The 17,476-nt window shown below is 39.6% G+C and overlaps 1 protein-coding gene across 1 annotated transcript in view; it reads left to right on the top strand.

Annotated features, from left to right (window-relative positions):
* The first annotated feature begins 403 nt into the window (after positions 1–403).
* The window catches only part of LOC111861750 (E3 ubiquitin-protein ligase MIB1), a 748,009-nt gene continuing 730,936 nt past the window's right edge, over positions 404–17,476 (top strand). Inside the window, exons 1-8 of the mRNA XM_023846581.2 lie at positions 404–620; positions 730–871; positions 1,132–1,303; positions 5,989–6,223; positions 7,162–7,281; positions 10,837–11,172; positions 12,724–12,871; positions 15,323–15,564. Coding sequence (XP_023702349.1) covers positions 519–620; positions 730–871; positions 1,132–1,303; positions 5,989–6,223; positions 7,162–7,281; positions 10,837–11,172; positions 12,724–12,871; positions 15,323–15,564 — 1,497 coding nt within the window. The 5' untranslated portion in view covers positions 404–518. The remainder of the gene's footprint in view (positions 621–729; positions 872–1,131; positions 1,304–5,988; positions 6,224–7,161; positions 7,282–10,836; positions 11,173–12,723; positions 12,872–15,322; positions 15,565–17,476) is intronic.

Below are 17,476 nucleotides of genomic sequence, written 5' to 3'. Positions count from 1 at the left end.
ATTTTCTAATTTAGGATTTGAGGTTTTATGGTTTTTGAAGATTCATATTGTGGGTTTTCTGGTTGATGATATCGTGTAGCCTGGGGGGGATCAATATTTCGGAGGAATATACTGCCACCATCTTACGTACACCTATTCATGCACAACCTATATAAAGTATTTAAATGTTGGTACCAACATTCTCGATTAGTACCAATATCGAAAGTGGTGCACTCTAGTGGCGCCACAGGAAACTCAACTGCCATGGGTATGCTTTCCTCTGGTGATAGAATTTTATCACGACGATAAACCGTAGCCATGCACAGAGGCCCTCAAAATATTAAGTAGTCACTGACCACGGTTCAGCACCATAACACGTTAACTACATGCAAGAATTTTGTTTAGTAGGTTAGCTTGTGCATCGTAGAAGCAGTGGTTAAAATGGAAGCGAGTACGGATGACAGTACATAAAGCAGATCTAGACCGATCTAGACGTCAGATATTGAAAACGTATATATTCGACTAACACATGTCATAAAATGGAGGGAGGTGCTGGTGCTGGAACTAGAACTACAAGATTTATGATGGAAGGCGTTGGTGCTCGAGTAATACGAGGACCAGACTGGAAATGGGGAAAGCAGGTTAGATTCTGTATATATTTTTTTTTATTATGGACGTACTGACGACTGTCGGTTTCTTCGTCAGATTGTCGTTACATTTGTGCACAATAACCTCTGTTTCCCTTTTTAGGATGGAGGCGAAGGTCATGTGGGAACCGTAAGGAATTTTGAATCACCAGAAGAAGTAGTAGTTGTTTGGGACAATGGTACTGCTGCAAACTATAGATGTTCTGGAGCGTATGACTTAAGGATATTGGATAGTGCTCCAACAGGTGTGTGTTCAGAAATATATTTTTATCTTAAGGTTCTACGTTGAGCTAGATAATTTTGAATACTTTATAATGGGGTTATTAAATTCGGTGACAGATGTTAGTATTTGGTATATTAAAATCTGTTAAATCCGGTAACTGTTAATAAAAAAAAATATATGGACAAGTGGTCACTGAAAGTTTCAGGATATATTTTAAGTATTGCTAAGTAGGTTGTCAAAAATAAACAACAGAAGCATAATGCTTTCATGACTTTTTTGCAGGTGTAAAACATGATGGTACAATGTGTGACACATGTCGTCAGCAGCCAATATTTGGAATTCGTTGGAAATGTGCTGAATGCGGAAATTATGACCTCTGTTCTATTTGTTACCATGGAGACAAGCATCATCTCCGGCATCGTTTCTATCGTATTACGACACCCGGCAGTGAAAGGTAAATTATTATTACTGTATGTTTTTGGAGTGAATTGGTTGCTGATTAAAACAAAATTTTAGAAGGAGTACCTGATGGTGAAAAAAAGGTAAAAGTATCCCTATAACAGGCTGTGTAGGCCTATAGGGTTGTGCTACTTCGAGGCTCCCACTTTTCTAGACAGTCAGTTCCCAGATGGCGGTGAAGTTGTTAGCCTTACACGCCGGTTGCCCTCTCTCTCTTTAGTACCAGTTTGGTAAATCCTCTAGCACTAACAAAACATAAATATCTGTAGTCATTTATTATTTATGTTAATACTAATTATAATTGTATCCTTTTGACTATGATTTTATATAATTGCACTAAATATCTCATATGTCATGCTTTTTCACAGCTGCATTCCAATGTATTTGACTGCTATTTGCAATTCAAGTAAATTTCTTAATACAAACATACAGGATGTTGACAAAATAATGGAAACACTAAGAAATTGAGGAATAGAATTTGTTTGTATTGGCTACATTGAAAGAACTTCAGTTGGCAACACTGAATGTTCTACTCTTTGTTTACACGCTCTAGTGCTCATGTCAGTGCTTTTTCAATTCGCTTATTGGGGGTGGAGTCAAACTGGGTCCACTCAGCATGGTGGCCACTGATTGGCCTATTGTACCTGCCCCAGGTGATTATGATGATGGAGAATTTGGTGAAATGAAGGTTGGCAGGGGAAACCGAAGTACTTGGAGATAACCTGCCCCAGTGCCACTCTGTCCACCACAAATCTCACTTAACCAGACCCGAGATCGAACCCGGGCCGCCACAATGGGAAGCCAGCGACTAACCACTTGACCTATGGTACGGCCTCTGTCAGTGCATTTGTGATTGTGTAGAGTGACATTCTATGTGAAAGAATTGTAAAATGGGAGACTTGTGTGATATTGAAAGAGGACAGATCATTGGTGCATGTTTAGCTGGAACATCTGTGACAGAATCTGCCACGTTAGAAAGTCTCAAAAGTGATAGTATATAAGCTTTTGTGGGCATACACAAATCATGGGAAGACAACATCAGTAAAGAGGAACAGTGGGCAAAATCAACATTGATAGAAAGAGATCGTCATACACTGAGAAGGATTGTTTAAAGAAATCACAGAAGTACTGCATTACAGATGACAGCAGAACTGAATATTCATCTTGAAGACCCTGTTTGTACAAAAACTGTCAAACTTGAGCTTCACAAATTCAACATTTACAGTAGAACTGCAATTGCTAAACTTCTGATTACTGAAAGTAATGCTTAGATGCATAAATGATTGTGTTATAACCATAAAACTTGGATATTATACAGCTGGAAACACACCTATGATATGGTCAGATGAGTTGTCCTTCACACTGGTCCCTACATCAGGAAAAGTTTACATTTGGAGAACACCCAGGGAAGCCTACAATCTGGAATGCCTGGTTCCGACAGTGAAATGTAGGTGAGGTTCTGTGATGGTTTGGGCAGCAATATCATGGTACACTATTCTGTTTGTCCCATGTTACGCTTCATGGCTGAATTACTACAAGGGAGTGCATGAATGGCTTGGGTAATCAGGGCCATGCTGTGATCCAGACATTTTCGAACAACGATACAATTTTCCAAGATGACAGTGGTCCCATTTATACAGCTGGAACTGTTCAGTCATGGTTTGAAGAGACTGAAGGTGTGCTGTGGCATCATCCCTGGCTAGCACAATCATGAGATTTGGAAATCTCTGAACCACTTTGGTCGGTTTTGGAGACTAGCATGAAGAACAGGTTCCCACCTTCAACATCTCTATAGCAACTTGAAGACGTTCTTCAAGAAGAATGGCATAAAATTCTGCTAGAGGGTGTTCAAAACTTGTACAAGTCTGTTCGAGGAAAGACTGCAGCTGTACTGAAGGCAAAAGTTGGTCCAGCACTGCATTAATAAAGAAATGTTTACAGTATCTGTAGTCTTTAAAGGATTCTGATGATGGTGTATGTTGTATAGAACTATAAGGTTTATTTTTGTACTCTATCCATCGTCTGGTATATAAGACAAAAAAATGACAACGTTTTGGAGACTTGGTCTGTCTCCTTCCTCAGGTGGATGGGGCAAGATAGACCTACTCTATTGGGCACGTTAGCAAGAGCTAGCTAGGCCCAATGATTGAGACTAGCTCTTTCTAACATACCCAACTGAGTAGGTCTATCTTGCCCCATCCACCTGAGGATGGAGACAGATCCAGTCTGTGAAACATTGTGGTTTTTTGTCTTATATACCAGGTGATGGATAGAGTCCAATATAAACCTATACAGTATCTGTAGTGTTTTCATTATTTTGCTCATCCCTCTACATACCAACAGAAATATCTCTAATAGTGTGTTGTTAGCATTAAATGTTATTTATACGTACAGGTCTCCCAAATTTTCGTATTTTCAAAATGTTCATTGCAAACATTGGCAGCAGCCTTATCCCACTGATTGATTTTTGTATGCCATATGATAGGTGTGCAAGGGGAAGCTTCATTTGAAAGTGAACATTAATTTCAGACTGAATGGTCTGTATAGGAATAAGCTGACAGGAATGGATGACAACATTTTCTTCTGTAATATAGTCTTCAGGATCTGTACCATAACTCCTTCTGTACTGCCAGACATTAGTAGACAGATTTTTTTTCTTGCTATTGGAGTGGGACTAAGTCCCTTGTACTGCAGCCACTTCTGGCCTATTGTACCAGCCCCAGACGATAGGTGAGGGTGATTGTGGAGCAATTGATGGAATGAAGATTGGCAGGGGAAACCGAAGTACTCGGAGAAAACCTGCCCCAGCGCCACTTTGTCCACCATAAATCCCACTTGACCAGACCTGGGATCGAACCCGGGCCGCCACAGTGGGAAGCGAGCAACTGACCGCTTGAGCTATGGCGCGGCCAAGTCTAGTAGACAGATCATAGCGGCGAAGACAAGTTGTAATATGCAGAAATTTTTGGTAGATTCAAAAGGATACTGATGATGGTATATAACATTCAGAATTACTGTTTTTTTGGACCTTGTCCATCATCTGGTGTTCTTAAAACACAAAAGAATACCAGATGATGGACCAAGCCCAGAAACCCCATAATCCTGAGATTTGTGGTATGTACATTCAAAATGAGAAATTTGTTTTAAATATTAATACTTCAAAATACAGTAGTTACTGTATGTGTCACCTGTTTAACATTAGGAGCTATTTTTTGTCCACATAGTCTGTGAGTTTGTAGGTTTCTCAGAATTGCAATTATTTTCCTGAATAGCAGTAACCATTTGGTCTTTGTAATGGAGACACATTGTGGTTTCCATGAGCAAAATGAATTTTAAAGCATTATTTATTCTAACTTAATATTAGATATGCAGTTTTCTTGGATGGCATGCCATGTAATCTGGTAGATGGTTTCCAGAGATTACTTGTATCCTGAAGATGCAGGCAGTATATTCCCCTGAAACACTGGTAATGAACTACCAGACTGTGTCACATTTTAGAAGACTGCAGTCTTAGTATTCACCATTGTGAAAATTTCAAATGTTATGTTGTTATAAATATTTGGAGATTTAATTACAGTTTAATAATGAATAGTTTGTACAGTAGTACCGAAATGTAAATTAGTTGTTGCGGGATAACTTGAACCACATTATAAATGAAATTGGTATTTATCTAATTCAGGAATCACTGTTATTATGCATACATTATTTAAGCAGTGATGAAAATTCATACCTTGTCCAACAGCAGGATTTTGACCATCTGTGGCCATGCAAGTATTTTTACTCTTTTTTATTGCTAGTGGGGTGGGACAAGTCCCTTGTACTGCGGCCACTTCTGGCCTATTGTACCAGCCCCAGATCATAGGTGAGGGTGATTGTGGAGCAATTGGTGGAATTCAGTTGACAACATTTTTATTGCAGAACTCTTTTTATACATGTGATGAATTCTTTAGTAACAAATTTGCCTAGAAATAAGGATAATAGCATAAACAATTTTAATATTGCATAATTTTATGTATAGTGATGTAAGACTGTAAATTTAACACATGTATTTTTATCTATTTTAATGATTATAAACTGTACATATATATTTATAATTGTATTGTACTATATTAACTATGTGACTGGTTCTATATCTATGTATATTGATTTATGGAATATACAATAAATGAATGAATGAATGAAGATTGGCAGGGGAAACCGAAGTACTCGGAGAAAACCTGCCCCAGTGCCACTTTGTCCACCAAAAATCCCACTTGACCAGACCTGGGATCGAACCTGGGCCACCGTGATGGGAAGCCAGCGACTAACTGCTTGAGCTATGGCGCAGCCCAAATGGGGTTTTATTTAAGTATTGCTGTTTGAAAATCATAATCCCAATGTTACAAATACCAGACTCAGCCTGTTTATAGTGAACGCTGCCTGTTTTACCTGCACACCATAGTAAGGAAAGTTGCAGTACAGTCTTACAGTGTGATTAAAATATTTTGTAGAAATTTGTATGACATAAAACGCGTATAGTTGGGGGAGATGATCATAGTTGCACTGTATCAGAATCTGTGGCACTGGCAACTCTGCATCAACATTTGTGTTTGTCCCTGTCCTTCCCACTCTAAAATAAAGGCCAAGTGATATATACAATTTGAAAGATACATGAAATAATACAAAAAATTATGACTTCAGAATGTTATTGGAACCTCGTCGAAAGAGCAAAAAAGTGGCTATTCGTGGGATCTTTCCTGGAGCACGTGTTGTGCGTGGTGTTGACTGGCAGTGGGAAGATCAAGATGGTGGTAATGGGCGTCGTGGGAAAGTGAACGAGATTCAGGATTGGTCTGCAGCAAGTCCACGTTCAGCCGCTTACGTTGTGTGGGATAATGGTGCTAAGAATCTATACCGTGTTGGCTTTGAGGGCATGGTTAGTGTTATTTTGTATTGCTGTTGCAGTCTTATACCATTTTATGAGAAATCTCTTGAGGCAACAAACACATCATGTGTTTTTGGCATGGTTTTTTAAAAAAATAAACTTTTACACTTAAATTTTTGTTGCCAAGAAATATTTAATACAGTGTTACAGTTATATGAATCATCATATTTACATAAAGATGGCCCCATATGGCTCAAACATGTTACAAACAGTGTCACGTGTTGGGTATGTAATGCGACAAATAACTTCACGCTGTTCTGGATCTAGCAAATTTATTGCACATTCGCTCTTACACTTATACAATGTGCAGTTCCACAATTACTGCCATCGGCAGTATCACAGTTACTTCTCCTGCTTCCATTGACTCCGGCAAATGCTAGACTGCAACTGACTGATTACTCCCTCTCACTGACAAATACTCCTGTTATGTAGCTTCTGCACTGACAACACAGAAAACAGTTACATGATAGCTTTCACTGTTGCATGATGTCGTGTTTACTGATTGCCTAGCAACAGTTGCTGCATGGGCTCCTCTGTTGCGTGACACTGTGTTTACAAAGGTGTTGCTGGGCAACGCTGCGTAGCAAGCAGAGCGCTTCGGCTCAGCATGGACAAACACTGTTGCGCAAGTTGGCAACCAACTGTTTATCAAGGGTCTGTCTTCGTGGTAACTTGTTCCACCTCCCGTTGCCCAGCTTCGGTTAGACATATCGCAATATATAGGAAAACATGGATTAAATGGTATTCTATCCAGCAAGCTACAAATCGCAAAACTGTATTACATGCATGCATGTGCTCACACACACACACACACACAGACACAGACAGACACACACACACACACACAGACACACACACACGCACACACACACACACACACAAAAAGTACCCCAGGACTAGTTATAATTATGAATTTTATGATTTTGCAGGCTGACTTGAAGGTAGTGAATGATGCAAAGGGACAAACAGTGTACCGTGACCACTTACCACTGTTGGGTGAGCAAGGACCTGGTCGTTCTGGACCACATGGCCTTCAAATTGGAGATCAGGTGTGTATAGTGGAACTGTATGTTAAATATTCCTGATGTACTAACTTTTATAGAACAGAAAGTGTTTCAAAAAGTATTAAGCGGGAGGGGGGTTATGTTAGAAATGTAAACCTCAATCCCAAGCAAATAAAACATTTAAATGAGCAGATGTACCTAAGAAATTTCTTTGGCTTCCCACCATGTCAGCCTGGGTTTGATACCATATCAGGTCATGTGGGATTTGTGGTGGATGGAGTGGTACTAGGTCAAGTTTTTTATAAGTACAGTAGAACTTGGTTATAACGTCATCAAAGGGACCTAAAAATAGTGTCGTTATAAACGAATGTCGTTGTAACCGAAATGGGCACTTCCACAGTAGCCTTATGTTAGTCACGTAAAAATCTACCAAAAACCGAGTTAAAATGTTGCATTTTTTAGTGAAATACGTAGTTAAGTACAGACTAACGTAACATTAACATGGAATTAATATGGATTCTCCATATCGTTTGTACTGTAGAATTCACCAAACCAAATTCTCGGCATACATCAGCTTTTTTCCTTCCATTTTCTATTTCACGAATCACTTTAACTTTCTCTTCAATGCTTAAAACTTTCCTTTTCATTGCCATGTTTTCGCTACTGCACTTCTCTGGGTTTAGGCAGGAACACTATAGGGTAAGTAGACAATGTGAGGTCCTGTTAGACGAGATTCTAGGAAAGGAATGCAGTTAACAACCTGCCGCGTCCTCTTGCACTATTCACGCAGTTCCACCCCACACCCTTGTTTTCGCATAAAACCCACGCTCCTCTTGCAGCCCGCGGTCGTATTCTTCCAGGACAGTCACGTCAGCAAGTAGAGAAAGTGAGGGTGGGCAGACACATCGAACTTTCCCACCATATCAGAGAAATTCAGGAATGAAAATGACGTTACATACGAGGTTGATGCATTTGTGCTGGTCGTACTAAGCAAGGTATACAAACAGTTGCTTTATGAGGAATTTGTTCGTACCATTGAATATTTGACGCAATAGACAAGGTGTCGCAGAAACTGATGTTGCTATAACCAAGTTTTACTGTACTTTGGTTTCCCCTGCCAATTCTCATTCCACCAACTACCACCCTACATTTATTAATCATACTATCATCCAGTGCCATATAGTCTCATTGCTGACAGAATAGTTGAATAACCAGTCCTTTATTTAAGCATTGTGTTGCATTACTATATCTAATAATGTTTACTCTTTTACACAGCCGATCAACAATGCAACAAATTGTTCCTTCTTTTTTACATTTTCACTTCCGACACAACATGTTTTGGCCCCAAATTGCCATCTTCAGGTGTCTTACTATGCTGAAACTGTTACACTGCACTAATATTGTCCATTTGTCACATATCTGAGTGTGCACTTCATGGTTTAAAACATCATACTTGTAGCCAATTGGTATGCATTAAAATAGCACACATTGTAATTCACTGAATTTAAATCAATAAATTTATAATTTCCTTTAAATTTTGTAAAATTCTTTTTACACCTCACAAGGGGTGACATCCACTTGTTTTGACCTGTATCCTTTACTTCAGATGTTTTATTGCAGCAGCTTGTTTCTCTGTTTGTAATCCCATTGTTTTGTTACGTCTGCAATCTGTAATTTTGCCCCTTGCTTGTACGTTGTTCCCCCTAGCAGCATGTGTTGATGTCTTTGATTTTTATCCTTTATCCTGTACCTATTTAAATTAACTACAGCGTGTTCTGTTTTAGCGCATACCAATTGGCTACGAGAATGACATTTTAAATCATGAAGCATGCAGTCGAATATGTGATGAATGGACAATATTACTGCAGTGTAGCTGTTTTAATATAGTAAGACATCTGAAGATGGCCATTTTGGGCCGAAACATGTTGTGTCGAAAGTGAAAATGTAAGAAAGGAGGAACAATTTGTTGCATTGTTGATGGACTGTGTATTACAATAAACAGTATTAGATTGAATAACCAACTTAAAAAAATAGAAACGTAATATGTTTCAGTGTATCATTTCCTTTAGTCAGCTATAGCATTGCAAAATTTGAATGTGGACTCCATGGCAGAAATGTCCTTAAGGCTTTTACATGCAGCTAATGTAATGGCCATTGAGATTTTGTTGGAAAATCGTTGTGGTTGTTATCACTATTGAATAAGGATCATAAAGACTGCCAAGAAAACAGTTTGTACACATGTGCAACATTTCTTAATCTAAAACAAACTTAATAACAAAAAACCTAAGCTCGGTAACTTGAAAGGTTCTGGGAAGACAGCTGATAAGTGTGCACTAAATGTTGCTGCTATCCAGCGGTACATTGTGAATGTTTCACAGAGGTGGACTGGAATGCTGATTGAGGTATTCCTTTCACTCCCATTTACTGCAGGCATCTTCTGCCTCTGTTTGTAACTACTATATATTCTGACTGCTAACATATATACAATGGAACCTCGCTTAACGAGCATAATTTGTTCCAGAATCTTACTCCTAATGCAAAACACTCATTAAGCGAAACAATTTTTCCCCTATAAATTAATGTAAAATATGGTAATGCGTTCCATGCCGAAAAAAATACTCAAAAAATTTTATGTATAACGTTGATTCAAAGAAAATTATGTATACATTGTTAAGGAGTGTGAATCATCTTCATCTTTTCTTCTATGCAGAATGAACCAACCTGGAATGCGAATTCGATTTGCAGAAAACAAAAACACAAAAATCGAAATAATTAGTTTATTATTTATGATACATATCTAATTCTGTTTTACTAGAAAGCTGTCTAGAGACATTTGTTTTTGCCGACACTTCAAAATTTGGTGAAAATGTGACACAGCATTATCATTAAATAAATTTGTAGCGGGCATAGCCACTGATTTATGAGGGTGATGCTTCTCAGTGTACGATGCAACAGTTTCCCATGCTTTCAGCATTTCTCTTATTGCGCCAGAAGATCGTTGCTTTGCTGTTACCTCCTCTTCCTCCTCTGACAAACTCTCCTCCACAACTTCTTGCTGTGAAACACAATGCAACTCCAAATCTTGCAAATCGTTGATGTAGACCGATTGTATGTGCGTGCTAGATCAGCCACGCTCACATCTCGTTCTTGCTTTTCAGTGATTTTATGTTTCATTTCTATGGTAATTTTTATTCTCTTATGGCTGTCTTTTTTGCGGCTTTTTCTTCGGGGACATTTTTACAAGGGTTATTAAACTTTGCACAAAAAAAGAAATCACAAATAATATGTCTGAACACAAGTTTGGAAAAATGTGTGATCACAAGTGACACTAAGATGCTAGCAGAACGAGTGCTAAACACAGACTGATGTGGCAAGCGCACAATCTGGGACTTCCCCTCTCATCACTTGGTATGCGAAACGTCGCTTGTTAAGTGAGTTTTTTTTTTTTTTTTTTTTTACAATTTGTTTTGCTCGTTATGAGAGGTGCTTGTTAAGCGATGTTCCACTGTACATAAATAACAGAATAGCAGGTGGTAGCCTTTTATATAAAATGATACTCATGGCACTGAAACATAAACACATAATGCAAATTGTTTTCAGGTGAATGTTGATTTGGAATTGGAGATTGTGCAGTCATTACAACATGGGCATGGTGGCTGGACAGACGGGATGTTTGAGTGCCTTGGAACGACTGGTACTGTGGTAGGCATTGATGAGGATCATGACATTGTTGTGTCATATCCCAGTGGCAACCGCTGGACGTTCAACCCTGCAGTACTTACCAAAGTTGCAGTAGCTGCTCCGAGTGGAGGTACAGGCTCCAATGATACACAGCAGCAATTTACTGTCGGTGACTTAGTTCAGATTTGCAGTGATCTGGAACGCATAAAAATTCTTCAACGTGGTCATGGTGAATGGGCTGAAGCAATGGCTCCGGTGAGTATCATTATGGGACACAGTATCATGTGCTGCTTAGTCCTTATTTTCTGAACATTCAGTTCACAGATTGGTGTATTAATGCATTTAAAAAAAACCTGCAATCCCCCCCCAATAAAAAAAGCAAACTCTTTTTAGCTTTATAGGCTGGAAATTTTACATGAAATGAAGGATTTTTCCACTTTATTTGGAAATTTTTGGACCAAATGATTTGGATTCTGTAAGTCAGAAACCATCATAAATAGATTTGTGTGTAATAATAATTTATTTTTTGCCTTCCTTTATTATTATTTATATAAGTGTTACCTGAAGACACTGTATCTTTAAATTTAAAAGTAAAAAAAAAAAGTAAAGGTATCCCTGTGACAGGCCGTGGAGGCCCATATGGTTGTGAAATGTTGAGGTTCCCACATTTTCTAGACAACTGGCTCATAGATGGCAGCTTTCTAGACAGTTGGCTAATAGATGGCGGCAAGGATGTCAGCCTTACGACCGGCTGCCCATTACCGCCAATAATATTCCAAGAATGGCACGCGGTAGCGTAGGTGGTTGAGGCACTATGCTACAAGCTGGAGTTTGTGGGTTCAAGCACTGATGAGTTCATTGGATTTTTTTTTCAATTGACCTAATCCTTCCAGCCTCACTGTGGCCCTGTGGTCAGTTCATCCTCTGACAGAAATGAGTACCAGGAATCTTTAAATTTATCTTGAAATTAATTTTTGGTCAAGAAATGTTTATGTATGAAACAATGTAATGTTCTGTGATGAAATTATATTGGAATTCAGAAGTACTGAATGTGGATTTTAAGTTCTAACCAAAGTGGCAAACATGAAATGAATATGTCTGTTGATAAATGTAATGTCTTATGATGTTTCAAGTTTATAGTCTGATAAATTCATGGTGTGTCCAGTATGCCCCAAAATATTGTAATCATGTTCGTTTTGTGGTGTAACATTGTTGTGCGCTAATATGTTCTTAGTCTGTGGTGATCATTATGCTTGGTTCCCAGGGACACTGCTTGCACTATCTCGCTATGCAGTGTAACAGTGTGCCATAAGAGTGTTAGGCTGTGGTATTTGCTGTGTGCACTTAGCTATCTGTTAGGTGGAATAGGTCATAAAAATTCAGATATTCTCTGTGGGTAGATTCTAACTCTGTTGAGCAGAGTCCTTTTTGACGAGATAATAGTTTCTAAGATACCAGATAAATTCCCTTCCTTTTATGGAATCCAAAACGTCATTTTCATGTTTGCATGCATCCCACTGGACCCTATCCTGAGCCAGATGAATCCAGTCTATAACATCACATCATATTTCCTTAAAATCTATTTTCATTTTAACCTTGTAACTGCATCAAGATTTTCAAAGTGGTCTCTACTTTCATATTTTTAAATGTCTTCATTTTGCATTGGTGAATGAAAATTCTCTAATTTTTAACCACATTGTCATGAGTTCTCTTCAGTATTTCTATTTCTTTAATACAGTTTGCTTCTGTTGAAGTCAGCGGCATGTTTAGGTAACGTTTCACATGCCATTGATGTTTTCATTGCAGACTCTTGGGAAGATTGGTCGTGTGCAACAAATCTACCATGATAATGACCTGAAGGTGGAAGTGTGTGGCACATCTTGGACGTACAATCCTGTAGCTGTCACAAAGGTTGCTTCATCAGATGGCACAGTACCAGGGACATCCAGTGGAGGTACTTCACATATCAGAGAATTGTTTCTTTTTAAATATACTTACTAAAATTTACTTCTACAGCTTTTAAATTAAATATAAGTATACCATGTTAACAGTATTGTCATGTATGAGGGATTTGCGTGACTAATAATAATGGGTTCTGGATTTGTTGGCACTCGTCAATTGTAACAGCTCACAATCAGCGACTTTCTGAGACTTGTTCCATTCCTTACTGGACCGTGAGTATCGTCTCTTCTACCATGACGAACGAAGAATCACTGATAACTGAATCATTGAATGCCTTTGTAAATGAATTATGACTTTTTTATAACTTCCAGGCACCCTGAATATGGCTCACCACCTCAAACAGTCTGTATTATTCTGTTTTTCCCGTGTTCATGCATTGCTATGGAAATGTGCTTACCGAACCATTACCCAACAATTGATTATTCCGGCTATTTGTTGCAGCGGGAACGTGTTCACCAAGCCATTGTCCAACAATGGACATCTGCTCTGGCTCTAATATTCTGGCTTTCAGGCATCATGTCACAGTATACTTAAACTGAAAATAGCTCAGTCAGTGTAGTGACTAGGCTATTCGCTGGATGACTGAGGAACTGAGTTTCAGTTCTCAGCAGGGGCAATAACCAGACTGGTTCTGGGGCCCATCCATCCTCTTGTACAGTGCATAGTGGGGGCTAGTTCCTCTGGGGTGAATTGGCAACTCCGTGAAGTGGATCACTTACCTCCATCTATTGCAAAGGTCAAGATGTTGGAGCTGTACCTCCATTGCCCATATGTGTTCATGATGTGGTGCTTAACTAATTAAGCCCAGGAATAACCTTATTTTTTAAATAAACCAACTGCATGGAACAGTACCCTCAGTTAATAATTGCTCAATTAACCCAATCCCATGCCTTTATGGAGTTTGGGAAGGTTTCTTTCCATTTCACAAGAGCTATCCAGAACCTCATCTGTCCAATATTTCTGTAAGACCTTTTTCATCATTGCAACTTTTGAGTTCCTGTGCACTGTGACTGGCCACTAACCATGGTCCTGAGTTGTCCTCTTTATATTCAGGTCAGACCACAGGCAAAACACTGCCTCCAACAGTTCCTCTGTTGTAAGCCTACTTTCCCTGTGTGTTTGTGTGTGTAGCCCCCCTGTCACTGCTAGGCAGTGGACTAGTCACTAGGCAGCGGCTTGGCAAACACATACACATGGAACAGTAGAAGAATTGTTGTACTTGTCCTTTTTGTGAGGTATGTGACTTATCAGAGGAAAGCACCAAATAATTCTTATCGGTACGTGTTGTTATAATACTGTCACATGTTGGGTGTATGTCACGTGACAAATAACTTCATGCCATCTTGGATATAGCGAATTTATTCCACTCGCTCTTACATTTACACAATTTACAGTTTCACGATTACTGCCATCTGCAGTATCACAAATACTTCTCCTGTAGTCATTTCCATTCACTCGATACAACTCAATAACAATGAACTCCACTCACTCCAGTGAATGCTAGACTGCAACTGACTGGATACTTTGGTAATTCTGTCGTTTTGTAGCTTCCGCACTGACAACACAGAAAACAGTTACATGATAGCTACCACTGTTGCGTAACGTCGTGTTTACAGGCTTTTTGCTGGGGAACGCTGCCAAGAGTTGTTTATTGCTGCGTAGTAACCACAGTGTCCCCTGTTATGTCACCGCAGGGGAGGGGTGTTTACTGTGCATTGCGTAATGATGGAAGGAGTGGGGGTATGTGACATCACTCGCGAGACCGCAGAGTTCTCGTGACCCCTACTTCCTCTTGCACCATCCACATCACAGTACTTTCTCTTAGTTCCTGTATATTGTAACTTCATCATTTGCATGTACTCTGTGACCCTCCATTCTTTTCAGCTTTTCTTCAGCTTTTGGAGGCTTGGTTTTGAATCTGTTATATAAGTCACGCTCATAACTTAATTGTGGGAAATCTTATTTTTCGATGAGTTTATAACAATTACGTTTATAGCAACAGCCAGTATAATTATGTTCCTGTTTAGAGTTAAATATTAGGTTAATTAATAGTGTTAGAATACTGGTTATTTGTGCCTGTCAAATCACTAAACAGACTAGACCAAAACCTCAGCAACATGCATGAAACCAGACTAACCTAAAGATGGTACCAGATTTCTCCACACTGAATGGATTATTACACTGCCGACACTAACTTCTTATGTAATTACATGCTGGCATGTAATGGTCATCGCTCCATGATTTATTCTCCGGTTTCATCTTTGTGGTTTATCTGACGTAGCAGAGAGATTGTATTTCACTTCCAGTTCCTTGCACTGAAATTTGATGTCAGGTGACATGAAGCTATAAAATAAGAGGGCTAAAATATTACGCATCTCTGACTTCGTTTCGTCACTCACTGGTGCTATCAGTTACATCTTATGTCTTACAATTTGTGTTCCAGAACGCTTGAGTGCACTACTGAAGAAACTCTTTGAGACACATGTATCTGGTGATGTAAATGAGGAACTTGTGAAAACAGCTGCTAATGGTGATGCACAGAAGTGTGAAGAATCACTTAAGCGCACGGATGCTGATGTGAATGGAGTGTTCGCTGGACATACTGCTCTTCAGGCAGCAAGTCAAAATGGTCATCTCGAAGTTATAAAGATTCTCTTACGACACAAAGCTGACGTTGAAATAGAGGTAGGAGTTATTGAACATAATTTCATATCTCACTCAATTCTTACCATAGTGGTTACAACACTAGGGTTTGAAGTGGTCTCTGTGGTGTTAGGAATCATTTTCTGACATTCTACGCAAATGTCAGTTATGAAGTAGCATTATTACAATCATACACGTCACACACACTGAGTTAGCAAGATCGTTGCCATGTATGTACAGAAGACTGAACTCTTCTTTCTTGTTACATCTTTCAAAATTGAAAAATAATGTGAATGGTGAAAAGAGAGCAGTCTTCTGGGATGTGGCACGGTGTAGATGTGGTGTTAACTGACGTTTCGGAGGAACGTATCGCCTCCATCTTCAGGGTAGAAGGAAAAATAAGAAATCTGCAAACAAAGAGACCGTGACAACCGGTACAAACAGACTGGTGTTGGAAATAAACAGCTGTAACCGTACGTCCCTCCTCAAAATTATATAATTAAGGGTATGAACTACTTAGGCATTGTTTAATACCATGAGAGACGCTCCATCGGCGAGATACCATCCCGGGACTGTCTAGTTGTAATTCCGCTATTGTCCTCCTTAGGCTAAGGGTGCCGCTATTGTCCCTAACGTTGCCTGCTTACTCCCAGTATATCATAAACCCATGAACTGACCGCGTGCGAGACCGGCCAGGAGGGGTCTTGGATTCCTTGAAGACCGACAGAGGTTTATGGGCATCTCGAAAAATACGAATGTAGGCCAGATGTCGGGCTCGACCCTTGGATTTCTCTTGTTATTTTTCTTGTTTTTCTGATGCCAACTGGGGGACTTGTAAAGAGGGGGAGTCGGTTATAGGGAGCGGAGGAGGACAGTAGTTGGAATGTAGATAGAGAAGAGAGAAGTGTTCAAGAGTAGTGGTAGCTAGTCGGCGGATGGAGCGGCTAGCTAGGAGAATAATGTACATATTCATCATTAATGAAATTTTAAATTAAAACTGCCATCCACCGTGTGTTCTGGAGATCCCGGATTTATTTACCCCGAAGTGTGTTCCACTCCCTTCTCCAAAGCACCCGTATCCCTGAGAGAAAGAACTCAAGCTCGAGCGACAGTCGTGGCAACTGTAAGTCGGCGGNGGTGGGAGGTTCCTATGTTGGTCGGTCATGGCCTGTGTAGCCTCGTGGATCTGGTGTCATGTCCCGGGGGGGTTTTTAGGGAACAGATGAGAGGCTTCCACGACTTGCTGAGACTTGCTGAGAGAAAACCTCAGATCTTACACAATGTGAATGGTGCTTATTGAAACTTATGAATCTTATTGTATGAACTATGATGTTCTCATTGCAGTAGATATGAAGATTATGGTATTCTGAAATGTGATGCAGTATAATCTGGTAGGTCAAAAAACTCCGTGACTTTGAGTCTGCAAGCAAACTATACCGACCGAGCAATAGCCGCCTGTTGAAGTTAGTGCCAACTTTAGAGGATAGAGGGTATCGCGTTATCAGCGAAACGGATCCTCATGGCCGTTAATATCGGTTTTCTATACCAGATCTGGTAGGTCAATACCAGTGTTTTAGAGCAATGTTCCACAACCTCTTTCTGCTCATGGCACACCCTGAAGTATCCATGACTCAACACGGCACACCAAAATGTTATTCCCCCCAAAAACGGATGATATCAGACAATTAATATAAATACGTAACGTGACCAACTTATTATTATAATTGTTACACCTCAGGGGGGAGGGGGTGAGAAATTATAATTACTTGGGTCTGTCGTTACTCATTTCCTAACATCGGCGCTACACTCGGCTGCCGTCGGCTGTCTTAGCTATGGTAGCTCGGGATCGGTCGAGGACAGGATGGTTACTGGCGGGTGAATCAGAACTCCCTGCGTACATTTTCTACTATGTACACTGTCTATTTACAATAATAATTACATGAAGAAAAAGGTT

Source organism: Cryptotermes secundus, unplaced genomic scaffold, assembly GCF_002891405.2.
Source record: "Cryptotermes secundus unplaced genomic scaffold, Csec_1.0 scaffold345, whole genome shotgun sequence".
Lineage (NCBI taxonomy): Eukaryota > Metazoa > Arthropoda > Insecta > Blattodea > Kalotermitidae > Cryptotermes > Cryptotermes secundus.
Note: the sequence above shows the minus strand (reverse complement) of the source record. Positions and strands in the feature narration are given on the sequence as shown.